The sequence below is a fragment of the Podarcis vaucheri genome, assembly GCF_965113315.1.
Source record: "Podarcis vaucheri genome assembly, chromosome: 16".
Lineage (NCBI taxonomy): Eukaryota > Metazoa > Chordata > Lepidosauria > Squamata > Lacertidae > Podarcis > Podarcis vaucheri.
Window position 1 is genome coordinate 15969052 of NC_138754.1, and position 15457 is coordinate 15984508.

General features: G+C 49.8%; 1 protein-coding gene across 3 annotated transcripts in view; it reads right to left on the bottom strand.

The window, feature by feature from the left end:
* Positions 1 to 1551: 1551 nt before the first annotated feature.
* Positions 1552 to 15457, bottom strand: part of CDC42BPG (CDC42 binding protein kinase gamma) — a 56636-nt gene continuing 42730 nt past the window's right edge. For 2 of the 3 annotated variants that reach the window (XM_082204263.1, XM_082204261.1), the window contains exons 27-37: positions 13063 to 13144; positions 10819 to 11035; positions 10541 to 10603; positions 8672 to 9259; positions 7179 to 7276; positions 6203 to 6287; positions 4986 to 5106; positions 3760 to 3877; positions 2966 to 3098; positions 2740 to 2825; positions 1552 to 2271 (exon numbers count right to left, since the gene is read on the bottom strand). In XM_082204263.1, the coding sequence (XP_082060389.1) occupies positions 2212 to 2271; positions 2740 to 2825; positions 2966 to 3098; positions 3760 to 3877; positions 4986 to 5106; positions 6203 to 6287; positions 7179 to 7276; positions 8672 to 9259; positions 10541 to 10603; positions 10819 to 11035; positions 13063 to 13144 (1651 nt within the window). In that variant the 3' untranslated portion in view covers positions 1552 to 2211. The remainder of the gene's footprint in view (positions 2272 to 2739; positions 2826 to 2965; positions 3099 to 3759; positions 3878 to 4985; positions 5107 to 6202; positions 6288 to 7178; positions 7277 to 8671; positions 9260 to 10540; positions 10604 to 10818; positions 11036 to 13062; positions 13145 to 15457) is intronic. The other variant, XM_082204262.1, reaches the window with a different exon arrangement.

Genomic DNA, 15457 nt, shown 5'->3' on the forward strand with positions numbered 1-15457 from the left:
CCTGCGTCTGCTATTAGCCATGATGGCTGTACTGAATGTCGCAGTACAGTGGTACCTCGGGTTAAGAACTTAATTCGTTCTGGAGGACCGTTCTTAACCTGAAACTGTTCTTAACCTGAAGCACCACTTTAGCTAATCGGGCCTCCTGCTGCTGCTGCGCCACCAGAGCACAATTTCTGTTCTCATCCTGAAGCAAAGTTCTTAACCCGCTGTACTATTTCTGGGTTAGCAGTCTATAACCTGAAGCGTCTGTAACACGAAGTACCACTGTGCTGCTTCTGAATACCTGTTGCTGGAAAAACAGGAGGGCTCTTTTGCTTAAATCCTTCTTGTGGGTTTCCCACAGGTATCTGGTGGGAAACAGGATGCTGGCCTGATCCAGCAGACTCTTATCACCCCTACTTTTGCAGCTTAAGGGTAGGGGTGGGGTGCCTGGGCTCCCCCAGAGATGGGGCATGCAACTCCCCTCTTCCCCAGCCAGCTCAGCCAGTCATCAGGGTTCATGGGAATCCAAACAATGGCTGGAGGGGACACAGGCAGAGTGTGCCTTTCTGCTCCCCAGGATACAGAAATAGTAAGGGATACACACACACATCTGGTGCACCCATAAGGGGGATGATCCAAGGGGATGGAGCAACTCACCTGTGAAGAAAGGTTTGCAGCACTGGGGACTTTTGCGATAGAAGTTTATAAAATTATGTATGGCACAGATAAATATGTCCCTGCCCGTCTCGTAATGCTAGAAAATTGTGCCCATCCAGTGAAGCTGGAAGATTCAGGACAGACGAAAGAAAGTGGTCCTGCACACAGCGTATAGTTAAACTCTGGAACTGTGCCTCTCCACAGGAGGCAGGGATGGCAAACGTGGATGGCTGAAAAAAGAGGATTAGACAGGAGAGGACTTTTGATGGCTCCTAAGCCTGTTCTGCCCTGCCTCCACAGTCAGAGGCAGAAATACTTCTGAAGAGCAGTTGCTGGAAACCACAGGAGGGGAGGGGGCTGTTGTGTTTGAATCCTGTTTCCCACGGGCATCTGGTTGGCCACGGTGAGAACAAGATGCTGGCCCAGATGGACTGCTAAGCCAAGCCACAATACTTCTGCAAGTATTCGGCAAGCGCCAACAAGTGGGGAGCGTAGGAGAGACAGCACCCATTTTGCTGCTCCTCATGTTCTTCTGCCATTGCCCCCCTGCTAATCAGAGGAGAGCCCTGGTTTGACTTCAGAGTCCCTGCAGAGCTGGTTGTGCTGGAGCTGGCCTTGCTACCAACGAGCTGCAAGCAAGGAACATACCTTGGTTCCAGCTTACGGTTGGGAGTGAAACAAACCACCAGCTGAGGTTTGCATGTTGTGCTAAGCCGAACCATGGCTTTAATTTGATTAGCGCACCATAGCAGCTCCAGTGAAGGTGAAAAAGCCATCCGCCTCTGTGCTTGTTCATACACGCTTCATGCCAACCAGACTGATGGAGGAGCAACGTGGCATCAAACCTTTTATCCCCTCTCCCCCTTTATCCAGTGACACCCCACCCCTGAGAAAACCTGCCAGCGGCACTGTCTTTTTAACTCTTTAATGCATTTTCTTTCTGGCTGAGATTTTGCCATTCCCTGAGAGGGTCCCTCTGCTCCCTACCAGGCTGCACATCTGGCAGGTTGGCCCTCAAAGGGCACCCGTTTGTCTTGCCACCACCACCACCCTGCTGCTGGCACGATGGTCTCAGGCTTTACTTAGAATATGGCTGAAAGTAGCGTAGATTTTGTAAAAAGTAAACTTTAGGGACTCTTTTAAAAATGTTTCCATCAAGGCTGGAGGGAGGCGGTTCTGGTCCCGTTGCTGCTTTTGCAGTGGGGGGGAGGGGGGTTCAGGTGCATGTGGAGAAGAGAGAGCTGGTGGGGCAGTTGGGGGCAGGAGCAGAGGTGCTGAGGCAGCTGGGCGTGGCCGGCCGTGTTCCCTGAGATGTGGGGTGGGAGAAGTTCTTGCTGCATCCTCATGGAGGTTGGCTGGCCCCCATTCCAGCCCCGGTCCACCTTCGAAGGTTGAAGTGCTGCGATCCAGGCCGCTTCACAAGGGCTGGCAGTCTCCCGCTGCCTCTGGGCATCTGCCAGGCGGTGCTTTGCCCTTCGAGTCCAGACAGGGAGGCACATTTTGGTGGCCAGAGTCAAGGGAGCCAGAGCCGTCCAAGGCAGGTCTGCAGCCGGGCAGTGATGCCTCCCATCATGTGGAACTGGTGCTTCCTGGGCACGGAGGGAGGCTCTGCGTTTTATCCAAGATCTGCTAGAAGAGGAGAAGGCACATGGGTGGGGTGTGGGTGTGAAACAGCGGAGTGCGAAAGCCCTGCGTTTATAGGGTGGGCATCCTATTAGCAAGGGCCTGTGTAGGGGGGGGACTTTACCCACTGAACATTTGATTCCTGTGCTGCAGCAGGGTGAACTAAATGAGCCTTTGTGTCCCTTCCAACAACAATTATTTATTTATTTATTTATTTATTTATTTATTTATTTATTTATTTATTTATACCCCACCCATCTGGCTGAGTTTCCCCAGCCACTCCAGGCGGCTCCCAATCAAGTGTTAAAAACAGTACAGCATTAAATATTAAAAACTTCACTAAACAGGGCTCTATGGTTCTTGGGAGAAAAGAGGCAAGGATTGGTGCAGAATAGGGATGGGAGAGGGGAATGCAAAAGGGCAGAACAGGAATCCAGGCCCCAGTTTCCTCCCTTTTGCACAGGGATGCCTTACCTCTGCCAGCGTGGCACTGCCCACGCCAAAGCTCGGAGCAGCAGCGGAGGAGTCATCAGACATGGAGCTGCCAGACTTGTGCTTTACTGCGGGGACAAGAGGGTGGGCAGCTCAGCTGAGGAATCGGCAGCTGCACCCCCCCAAAAAACCCACTTGCTTGGGTGCCACTGGGCCCCTGTGGCCCTGGATGAGGTCCCCGCCTCCCCTTTGCCATGGCCCCTCTTACAGGAGGAGGAGAAGGAAGGACCAGCGGCTCCCGGGGTCCTGCTAGTGCCGCCTGCAGCTGAGGGACGCCGGGTCTCGGAGAGGCTGCTGCAGCGCATCCGGACTTGAGCCTCTCGCCTCTTCTCTTCCTGGGCCTGGAAACAAAGGCCGTGAAAGGATCATACTTGAGGGAGAAGGGGTGGGGGTGGGGGGCGAATAAGCGCAAATGGGTTGGAGGACCCAAGGATGCTGGGACCTGTCGTTTTCAATGGAGAAGGACCAGATCTCAGTGCTGAAGAATGACAGAAGTTCATAAAACTACACCTGGCATGGAGAAAGCAGATAGAGGAGAAATATTTCTCCCTCTCTCATAATGCTAAAACTCATAGGCATCTCATGAAACTGAATGTTGGAAGAATTGGGACAAGAGAAAAGAAAGCGCAGAGTTAAACTGGAATTTGCTCCCGCCGGAGGCAGGGAGGGCCACCATCTTGGATGGCTTTAAAAGAGGATGGGACAAATTCTTGGAGGGCTATTGACAGCTACTAGCCACAAAGGCGCTGCTCTGCTGCCACAGTTGGAGGCAGCGATGCTTCTCAATAGAAGCCACAGGAGGGAAAAGTTGCTGTTGTGTTTGGAATCCTGTTTCCCACTGGTTGGCTTCAATGAGAACTGGATGCTGGTTTTAGATGAGCCATAGGCCTGATCCAGCAGGCCCTCCCTCCTTATGCCCTTAAAACCAGAGGCTGCCCTTTTCTCCTCGGACAACCCCTGCAGCAAGGAAGCGTCTTCTGAGTCCGCCGCCACACAACTCACCACGTGCAGGTCCTGCAGCTGGTGGTGCTTCTCGCCCGGCCCGACGTGGACCAGGTGGTTGAAGTTGCTGGGGCCGGAGATGAGCTTGGAGCGGAGGGTTGGGTCGCGCATCATCTCCCTGCAAGAGACGAGAAGGCTAGCAGGAGGGGGAGGGTTGTAGGGCTGGAAAAGGGCAACCCAAACCATCCAGGGGCAGAAGCAACTCTACTCAGGGAAAGGGCCACAGTTCAATCTCCTGCAGCACCTTCAGGCAGGGCTGGGAAAGACTCCTGCCTTAAATCCTGGAAAACTGCTGCCAGTCAGTGTCAACAGTACTGGGCTAGATGCACAAATGGCCTGACACGGCATAAGGCGGATTCCTAACCCAGTTCTTCTTCATGCACTGCATAGTTACAACTATGGAACTCACTCCCACAGGAGGCAGCAATGTCCACCAACTTGGACTGGCCAGATTCATGGGGGAGGATAAAGGCTATATAAAAAAATAAAATGGTTGTTTTAACTCTTCAAATGTCTTAAATTATGATTGCTCATTTTTCTTACTGCTAATTCATTGCCTTATCTCTTTTGTAAATGGCTTTGATGTTGTTGGGTTTTTTTTACAATTAAGTGGTGCATAATATACTAGCCTCCATGGCTATCCTCTGCCTCCACAGTTGGAGGCGGTAATATTTCTGAATTCCAACTGCTGGAAAAACACAGGAAAGGAGAGCTGCTCTTGGGTTCGGATCCTGCTTGTGGGTTTCCCACTTGGTTGGAACAGGATGCTGGACTAGACGGGCTCTTCTGATCTCTTACGCTCATTCCACAACACAGCAATGTTTTTAAAAGAAGCACATGCCAAAACCCACATGCCAAAAACACTGCGATAATTAAGCATAAAGCAGCTTTGTGAGACAATAAGACAAGCATTTTAAAGCCTGGCATAAAACAAAACCCTTTTAACAGATGAGAAAGAGCCCAAGAGCGTGGACTGTTGGATCTTTCGTTGGGAGTCTTCCACTTTGTTCTCATGTACAGGCCGCACATCCCCACTTGCCACATGCCAAGGTCCCTGAAACAACCCCACCAACCTCACACACACGCGTCCTTCCAAGCGTCTCCGCCCTGGAGGAGAGAACCCCTTGCAGCCAGCTTCTGAAAATGTCTGCATGTCCTCTGAGCCCCGAACGCAATAGCAGCAGTGACAGAGACCCCACCGACAAGACGGCCACCATGCGCCTCACCTCCTCTGGTGTTGCCGCTCTTCCTCAGAGATCCGGAAGGAGAAGCGGCGCTTGTGCCTGGTCCTCACGAGGTGCCGCCGGCTGTTGTCCGTCGGCTGGGGGATTTCAAACTCATCCTGATCTGGAGGCAGTAGGGAGGAGAAATCAGTGGCTTCAAAGTTACAAGAAAGGAGATTCCGACGAAGCATCAGGATGAACTTTCTGAGAGTAAGAGCTGTTTGACAGGGGAACAGACTCCCATGAGAGGTGGTGGACTCTCCTTCCTTGGAGGTTTCTAAGCAGAGGCTGAATGGCCATCTGCCATGGATGCTTTAGTTGAGATTCCTGCATTGCAGGGGGCTGGACTAGATGCCTCTTGGGGTCCCTTCCAACTCTACAATTCTATGGCTCTATCATACTTGAGGTGGTGGTGGTGTCATACTGATGTACATTTTATGCTATGAGGCTCAGTTTGGTCAGAATTGAGTACACACTTCCAGGTAAGGTAAAGGTAAAGGGACCCCTGAACCTTAGGTCCGGTCATGACCGACTCTGGGGTTGCGGTGCTTATCTTGCTTTATTGGCCGAGGGAGCCGGTGTACAGCTTCCGGGTCATGTGGCCAGCATGACTAAGCTGCTTCTGGCGAACCAGAGCAGTGCACGGAAACTCCGTTTACCTTCCCGCCAGAGTGGTACCTATTTATCTACTTGCACTTTGACGTGCTTTCGAACTGCTAGGTTGGCAGGAGCAGGGACCAAGCAATGGGAGCTCACCCCGTCACGGGGATTCGAACCACCAACCTTCTGATTGGCAAGTCCTAGGCTCTGTGGTCCCATTACACACTTACAGAGTTAACGCTAAATGCATTACTTCTGGTAAATGTGCCACCATAGCTGCTAGAGGGCTGTGAAAATTTGTGTCCCAGGCTTTTTAGACTTGTCTACCCATGTACTATCTGCAACCAAAGGGGTGCATTGGTTGCCAGATGTGAGATATATTGGTATTATTTTCAGTTCTCCCACCCCACAAAGTGGGATGCCCTGGAAAGTGTGAGGTGATAATTGTTTTCGGACAATGTCATATAACTTCCCTGCTAACACATCAGGACTGAAAAGTTGCCTGGAAGCAACATGAGCCCTGGGCCACCTTGGGGTGTGTGTGTGTGTGTGTGTGTGTGTGTGTGTGTGTGTGTGTGTGTGTCCCTCACCTATCCCCTTGCTCCCCTCCCCCCACTTACCAGCTGCCTTGTTTCTGAGGTACGTCAGGTGGACTTTCTCGCTGCCAAAAGTGCAAAGGGAGCCCTCAGGATTCAGTGCTCGTACCTGGGAACCAGAGAAAGGGACACTTTTCTGAAATATGAAATTTCCAGAGAAAAGGTTTTGTTCCAGATGGGGTACTTGCCAACCTTCCCTGGGGCAGAACCCCCTTCCCTGCAAAATGAGAAGGCAATTCTGCAAAGCTTAGGATGATGCTGACAGCCTCCCCCCCCCCCCGAGATGAAGCCCTTGACCCATACCAGCACACCCACCCACCAGAGGACCCTGTAGCTCATCAGTTATTCCTGACCAAAGCAATCCTGTTTTTAGCACGCATATGCAAAATAGGTAAGAGGACAGCTGCAACCCTGGGAGTAAGGCCCATGGATCTCAGTGCATCTTACTTCGGAGTAGACATGCATTGGGTCACACTGTTAAGTCGTTTGACTGGCCAGGTCAATTGATCCAAAGACCATCAATCAATTAAAAACACTTGCGAACAAAACATTAGTTTATCATCGTCATCATCATCACCCGCCTTGCACCCCAAGGACCCAGGGCAGGTTACAGTAATTAAAACCCAATATTAAAAACAGTTCAAAACAATGTAAAATCACAGATATGAGTCCTAAAAATATGTATCTCAAGTGTCAAAAGCCGGGAGGAAAGGTGCGTCTTCAGCATTGCCAAAAGCTGTATAATGAAGGTATGGAGGGAGGGAGTGCGGAGGGAGTCCCCCAGTTTAGGGGCTGCCACAGAGAAGGCCCTGTCCCAGGCTGCTGAGACGCCAAACCTCTGAGGGTGAAGGACCCCCTCCACCAATCTCAGCCCCTGAGATTGGCTGTAAGGATGTGATAAACAGTTAAATGAAGTCAAGCGATTTGGGGAGTGGGGAGGGTAAACCCTACGGGTGAGGGATTAAGACCAAAAAACCTCCCAGAAGAAACCCCCACAAACCTTTTTCAGAGACACCGTCTGAATCCACTCAGCTTTCCTGACGTCAAACACATCAACTGCGTTCTCACTGAATACTGACAGGTACGGAGCATTGTAACCTGGGAGGGGGAAACAAGGACATGAAGACCAGATTGTCGGGCTGGGGTGCACATCTCCCCTCATTCACCCAGTGCTGCAGTCCAGTGGGTGCTTGGGGTGGGGCAGACACGTATGGACCCACAACCCTCTGGCTGCATCATTCAGCCTGGCAAATACAAGTACCTGTCTCTGGATTTGGGTTCAAGTCTTGCCTGGGTTGATGCACTCTTTATTTAATTTTAAAAACATTAACATTTCCACTGATTTCCTCCCCCCAAGAAAACACAGGCTGCACGCCACAGCTAGAGATTATAATCTTGTATCTATTATAAGACAGAAACAAAAAACTCCAAAACCCAACACCACTGGTACACTCTTTATTAGTGGGTGGGACATTGACTGAGTGATGGAGCACCCACTTTACCTGCCAGAAACCCCCAGTGGCATCGCCACTTCCAAGGATCAGGTCAGTGGCAGGGGATGGGAAACGCCGGCTAGTCTGAGTGGACTGCACTGGGATAGATGGACCAATGGCCTGGCTTCTTCACTAAGGATTTGTCCACACTTATCTGTCCTCTGCTCTTTCTTATCTGCCCTTCGCTCTCTCCAGGCACACGCCTTAAAGCTCCATATCTGAGCACCCTTCTTTTTCGCTCCAGAGCTTTTCTTGCAAAACCCCGCTCTTTAAAGCTCAATCAGAGCAAACTGTAGTCTGCAGGAAACCCAAATTGACATTTGCTCCGATTAAGCACTAAAAGTGTAGTTTTTCACAGTGAAAGCTCAGACAGAGAGCTTTTTTCCTAAAGTTTTTATTATGTCCCCCCAACTTCCCACCCCCTTTTCCATGGTGTTTCTGTTTCTCTGCCTCTGCTACACCCCGTCTTCTATCTCTTAAACCTTAACAAAGCTATTGTAATTTTCAATCCCTTCGGTTGTTCATAGTTCAAATCCTGCTCGTGTGTTTATAGGCATGGGGCTTTTAAGAGCAGACCAGTGCCTGGAAAGAGTGGGGCAAAAAAGTAAGGGTGGGTAAGCCCTGAGAGTCTGTCTCTCTGCCAACCACCAGGCCTCCTCCCTCCGCTGCCACCTGGGGGCAGCCATTCCTTAGGCTGCCTCAGTGGGAAAGACTGGGAAGCAGCAGACTCAATCCATCAGCTTTGCCAAATGCCCAGCTCCACCAGGCCTCTCTGACCTGAGCTGTGCCAGCTGGTCATTAGAAGAACAACTGTTTTTATTGGTGCCTGGGTTTGGTTTCCCCTCCTCTACCCTCCCTGTCCCTTTTCCTTGTGTGTCGTGTCCTTTTAGAACAAAAGCCTCTTGCCTCTTTTTGGCTGCAGAGTGAGGAACATGAGTATAAACCACGAGTATATTTAAATAATCTAGACCCCCCAACCCCAACCAAAAGGGGCACTTACAGCAATTGAGGGGAGGCGCGGGCCACATCAGCTCCTGGGGGCGGCTCCTGCGCCCCTGCCCATCCACGTAGAGGCCAAAGCCACTGAAGCAGAGGATCAGCTCGCTCAGGCTGACCTCCACGGCCTTCAGCGCTTCCATGTGGGTCACGGCGGCTGCCCGGCGGTCCTCGGGGTGGGGCAGGCTCACGGGGGGTCCCTCATTGAGCAGAGGGTAGAGGGAGAAGCTGGAGGGGCACCCAACGCACAGCCGGTCGCCCAGGATGTCCAAGCACTGAACGTAGCCGGGTGCCTGGATCTCCTTGATGCGCCGGTGGGGGGGCCGCGTGGCTGTCAGCTGGAAGCAGAGGACCTGCCGCTTGCAGGCCACGCAGAGGACTGGGGTGGTCCCGCGGCAGACGAGCCCCACAGCCACCGCCTGGCAGCCCTTGGCCTCCACCACTTTGGTCCCCATGGCCTCCGGGGTCTCCAGCTCCGCCCAGGAGAAGATGCGGAGGCTGTGGTTCTTGCCGCAGAGGACGGAGAGCAGCTGGGCCTTGGGAGAGACCAGGAGCAGCTGCACCCGGCGGCAGTCCCCAACCTGAAGCACATCTGGAGTGGGGGGGAATTTGGGGCAGGGAAAGAAGAGGCACAACTCCGTTACCAGCTAAGGACAGGAACTGTGAATTTGCAGAGGGAGGGGAGGAAATGGCAGGTGACCGGGGGTGGACACAGGCCAGAAGTGAACAGTAATGCCTCCTCCCCTAAATATGTTTACATCTTACATGGGGGTTTGAATCCAAGGGTTTTGCACAGATGCAAAAACACATTAAAAGGGAATCTTTTAATGTTTGATGCATTACAGTATTTTGATGTTTTGTTGGAAGCCGCCCAGAATGGCTGGGGAAGAAATAATAAATTATTATTATTATTATTATTATTATTATTATACTCAAGTCTTTGGAACAGTACCACCACATGAGCATCCCAGGGCTCCCAGAAATGGCTCCCAGAGTGGGCCTTGTTTCCTAAGCAAGGCAGTGAACATAAATCCTATTTTTGCGCCAGGTTTCCTCAGTGCAAAAAGCTTTTGAGCTCTCTGCCTTGCTTAGGAAACAAGGCCGTCTCTGTGCACTGGCCTGGGAGGTCCTTGGATGCTCTTGCAAGATCTTGTGGGGCTGTCCAAGTTCCTGCCATCCCGCGGGAGCATCCCAGACCTGGAGAGATTCTTGCTCCCCATTAAATTTGCTTGTGTTTAAGTCGTGCGATTTCAACCAGCCTGCCTTTGACTGCATGTGGTTGAAATTGCGCAAGTTAAATGCACATAAGACGCGACCATACTGTATTGGTTTTTTTTAAAAAAATAAGGTGGGGAAAGCCGATAAGATATATAGATCGGTAAAAGGAGAATAGAAAACTGAAACTGTGACTGAGTAAAGTATAGAGGTGGAGTGATGACACAAGGTTTGTATCAGAGAGAAATCAGATCAGGAGCCATCAGCAAGCAAAAAATTAACTGGATGAGGGAAGGAGCAGTTTGGTGCAGTTGTAGACTAGGCAAGAGGGATATCGATCTTAATAGGTTAAACAGTCCCCCCCAAAGGATCCTGGGAACTGTGGTTTGTTTCAGAGTGCTGAGAGACCCCTATTCCCCTCACAGTGCTACAGTTTCCAGAGGAGTTTAAAACCTTTAGAGCAGGCTTCCTCAACCTCGGCCCTCCAGATGTTTTTGGCCTACAACTCCCATGATCCCTAGCTAGCAGGACCAGTGGTCAGGGATGATGGGAATTGTAGTCTTGAAACATCTGGAGGGCCGAGGTTGATGAAGCCTGCTTTAGAGTCCCCAGGCACCCAAAATATTACAGCACTATGTAATTCGAAGCAATACTAAACCATTTGTCCGGAGGTGAATCAAAAACAGGCCGTCTTCTGTACCCAAAGCAATCCGCTCTCTGTCTGCAAAAGGGGACAGATGACATTAGAAACACACTTCCTTCTCTCGGTTAGAGATTCAAAAATTCTGCCCTCAGGCAGATCAGGCATCTCATCGATAGGAGAGCTGAGGGCCCTGCCCAAGCCTTGCTCAGCCCCAACGGCTGAAGTTTAGGGTGCTTTGCCTCCAGCACCCTCTCCCTCCCTCCGAAAGCAGGCCTGCTCTCTTCCCTGCGTACCTATGATGGCTGCCGACAGGGCATGGGGGATGAAGGGCAGGGTGTTGTCGTAGGCCTCCTTGAGGATGTAGACGGTGCGGTCGTGGTGATGGTTCTCCCGCAGGATGCGGTGAAGCTCCGCCAGAACCTCCACCCACTTCCTCATCTCCCCTTCGCTGTCAGCCAGGAACAGCATCGAGCTGGTTGTGTGCGGGGAGCTCAGCTGAGAGGCCGTCACCTGAGGATGGAGGCACAGGTAAGTCGTTCTGGCCCCTGAGGGGCAATCCGAGCCCAGAGGAAACTCCAGGTCATCCAAAGGTTGCCAGGAAGAGGAGGAGGCGAAGCAAAGGGGAGCTGGCCTCAGGGGTACCCAGATGGAGGAATCCTTGCCTTGACTACATGGCTTTCAGGGTCCCCAGCTCCCTGCTAGGACCCAGATCTCTTCCTCCCCTGCTCTGCATCATGTTGCTAGTTGTATTGAGATTTTTACTTATTCTGTCTAGCTAAATATTGTAATATAAGATAATTAGAAGCTACTTGAAAGTATCAAATAGGCCTAGGATTAGAATAAGAATGTTGTATAGTAATATGGATTTAAGTCAATAAGAAAAGAGATGAAGATAGTAAATTGAAGGAGTAAATAGTAGTAGAAAGATGATTTTGGAGAACAGTTACGAGGTGATACAATGAAATTCAGTTAGGGGGGATTCGAGGAAGTCAGTTAATAATGGAATTTAAAAAGAACTTCAGAAGGAATATGTGTTTTTATTTATTTTTTCTTTTAGTATTGTAATGTCGTTTCTTTTGTATGTTTTATATGTTATATCTGTTAAAATCAATAAAAAATTGATAAAAAATAAAAAAGAGATTTTTACTTATTCTGTTTTATAGCGCTGCGGGTTTTTTTTTTTGTTGGGGGGGGTCAGTCTGGATGATGGCCTGTGTCCCTTTCGATTCTTGTGGTCCCCAGGGAGGGTTAGTAGGAAATGGAGGCGGTTGCTGAACAAGTCAGGCATCAGCAAGAAAGGAGATTCCAGCTAAAAATCTGGGAAAAACTTTCTGACAGCAAGAGCTGTTCGACAGTGGAACAGTTTCCCTCACAAGGTTGTGGACTCTGCTTCCTTGGAGGTTTTTAAGCAGAGGTTGGGAGGTCACCTGTTGTGGATGCTTTAGCTGAGATTCCTGCATTGCCGGGGGTTGGACTAGATGACTCTCAGGGGTCCCTTCCAACTCTACAATTCTGTGATTTTTGATAAGACAGTGGCCTTAGCTGGCCACTTAAGTGTCCTCATCAGCATCCCAAAAGAATGAGCAGGTTGCAAGAGATGCAGCCAAGTGATGGTGCCCTCCAAGCCTGTGCCTGGGTCTCCTCCACCCACCCAACCCATCTAGCTGCTAGGGAGGAGAACAACAGCCAGTGCGGTGAATGTGAGCCGAGCTGGAAAAGCAGGCTGGAAGCTGGAGACACAGAGACCTGCTTGCTCTGTGCTGGATCCAAAGCTGCGACTGAGGGAGAAGCAAGATCTCTTGGGGTGTTGACACCGTGAGCCCCTCCATCCTATGCTCAAGTTGTAGAGATGTAGACACCACCATCTTCGCTGACCCTCATTTCAAGGAAACCAAGCCCTGGAACCGCGAAAGTCTCTCACCCCTCAGATTGTGGTCGTGCATAATATCACCCACCCTCTTTGTGGTCAGGTAAACTGGGGAGATCATTTCACCAAATTTATTCAGGGGACAGAAAAATTCTCTTGGGGTTTCTTAGGGGTGGGCTCCCTGTGCGTTGTAGCACAACCTCTCCCCCCCCCCCCCTAAGATTTTGTTTGTTTCTTGCTGCTGCTGCTGCTGTGAGGGTCAGGAGTAGCCATCGTATGGCAGTCCGGCCGCCATTCTGTATCCTCCCCAAGGCCCCGGATCTCATGTTATTCTAAAGGGAATCTCACCAGCCTGCTGCCTTCCAGATAATTTGGACTACAACTCTGATTGTCCCTAATGAGCACAACTCACTGTGGTGTCTGGGGTTGATGGGAGTTGTAGTACAGCACATCTAGAGGGCGCCAGGTTAGTAAAGGTTGTGTGAAAGGTGGCTGGGGTGAGGAGATTGGCAGAGAGGAATGGAAACTGCCACAAAAAACTTTTGTTGGAGAATATTCAGAAGAGAATGGCCTTTTTTTCTAGGGGAAAAGAGACACCTCAGAAATTTTATCTGAAAAATGTCTTCTGAGAAATGGGGGCTCCTCTCTCCATTCCTCTCTTCTTCCTTACCCGGAATATGCAGGGCACGTCTTTGCTGCTGGCATGGATGACGTCTGCTGCCAGGACTGGAGCCACGGAGAACTGTTCATCCCTGTTGCCAAAAGAAAAACAGGAGCCTTAGAGACATCCCTCTCTCCCCTGAGTGGAGGCTGAAGGGGAGCCTTGTGTTATCTGTTTTTTTTTTTTATAATCATATTTATTAAAATTTCCAATAATAACAGAATAAGAAAATAAGAAAGATAAAGGAAAGAAAGAAAAAGAGAAACTAATTTAGAGCCTTCTTTTCATAACCTTCTTTCTGGGACTTCCTCCTTCCCCTCCCGATTGTATTCCCCTTTATCTAAGTTGGTTCCACAAGTTCTCATCCCCAATTAAACCTAATATATTTTACTCATAAACCAATTTAAATTTACACCATCTTAACATCACTCCTCGTCTTATAATAGAACAAAATTTTCCCCCAAGATCCGCTCTCATTCCTTCCACGAGTTCCCCCTTTCTAAGAAAAAAGAAAAAACAGAAACGTAAAATATCAAAGTTATAAAGAATATAAGATAGAAAATATAAAGAAATTCAAAAAGTTGGTTACAAAGCCTTTGGATTCTAAGGTTCCCCCTCCCTTCCCCGGTTTTGATTCCCCATGTCCATTTGTCTGTATGTTGTCGGCCTGGAGATCTTAAGTCCACAGCCAAATTTATCTCAGTCCATCATGCTGGTTTCTTCGAATTTGGTTGTTTTAATGATGTTTAACTTCAAAAATCCAATCTAATAGAGGCCTTTAATTTTCTTTAATCTTTTGTTGCTCCTCCCATTATTCTTTCCGTGTCGTATTCAGTCATCTACTCTTTTATTTCTTGGTTTCTCAGGTTTCTGTCTTGTTCAGCTGTCAAAACATTCTTGTTCCAAAATTTAATGTCTCTACAGAGGTTTGTTTTTCAGGGACACAGACTTACGTCCAGTTCCTTTCTTGCTTCAATAGAAAATTCTATTGTTTTATAGTCACCTCTGTAGACAAAATAATATTTCAGTTCTGCAGCTTTCCCAGGAGATAAGACCTTTGCACATCCCAGAGTAGTTTTCCACATACGACACTTGTAATGTCCCGAATCCCCTCTAGAGGGATTACAATAACTTTGTATCCTCTAATCCAAAAGTCAATTTGTTGTTTCTTTTCCCCGACAGTTTATATCCATATTTGTATCAAATTGTAACAAAATTAACCAGCAAAGAACTTGTAGCAAAGTCCTCTTTATATTTTCCAGTTTTGACAGCTCCTTTGACAGCTGTCAAAATCTCCATCTCTCTTCGCCAGGCTGTCCGAATCGCCCCGGTTCCCAGGGGGGGGGTTGCTTTTTTCCTCCTCACCCTCGACTCCTCTCCTCCAGCACAGTTCTTATAATTCACATCGTGGAGTTGGTAATTTTTATCATCAATAAGCTTCTGAATCGATCTTGGTTTCTCAGTCCTTGTTTTAGCATGTTTACAATCAGGGAGGGGACTGACTTCCTTTTTTGGATCCCCTCCCGCTCGTGCCAAATCCGGAAAAAATTTTCTTTTTTCCTCCTTTTAAACCCGGTTGCCCAATTACTCACGGGTTGTTGATCAATTGTCCGAATTTCCTTTGGAAGAAGCCAGCGCTCTCCGCCGAATGGCATGCGGCTGCGCCCGGCAGGGGAAGCGGAGGACTCAAAGCACCACGCTACTCCCCGGCGCCCGATCCGTAGCCTTTAAAAAGGCTCCTTCACGAGCCGGGAGAGCGATAACGGTGCCAGCCGAGTCACCATGTCCACGGGATCCGTTCCCGTGGTTTCTAAGGGTCCCCGCGTCGCCGGCGCGGTAGGACCCAGCCCCTGCCGGGCTGACTCCCTCCGGAGCTCGGAGGGAGTCCGCCATTCGGCGATGGCGCTAACCCGGAAGTCCGGGAGCCTTGTGTTATCTGCAGGACCACTACCACAGCAAGCTACCTCAGGGCAGCCATGGGGAACCCAGGGCCCTCCAGATGTTCTTGGACTACAATTCCCATCAGCCACAACCAACATGGCCAACAGTCAGGTAAGATGGGAGTGCAACAACCTCTGGGGGGCCACGGCTCTCCTCGTCCCACCCCATCCTAGTGGATGAGATAATTTTGGCGATGGAGGAGGAATCCCCATTGCTCTCTCTTTCATTTTGGGCTATTTCCCTCACCCAGGTGACAAGGGAGAATTAAGGACTACCTAGGCCTGCCTCTGAAAATGGCAATTCCTGGGTTGAATTCTCCTAAAATTTGCATGGTGTGCTGGCACCAGCTAAGGTGTGTCTCCCCACCACACCCCCAATATCACCTGGCATCCTTGGTTATGACATTTGGCATGTCTAATTCTCTTCAGGGATTAGAGGAATGCCTGTATTTATTTTATTTTTT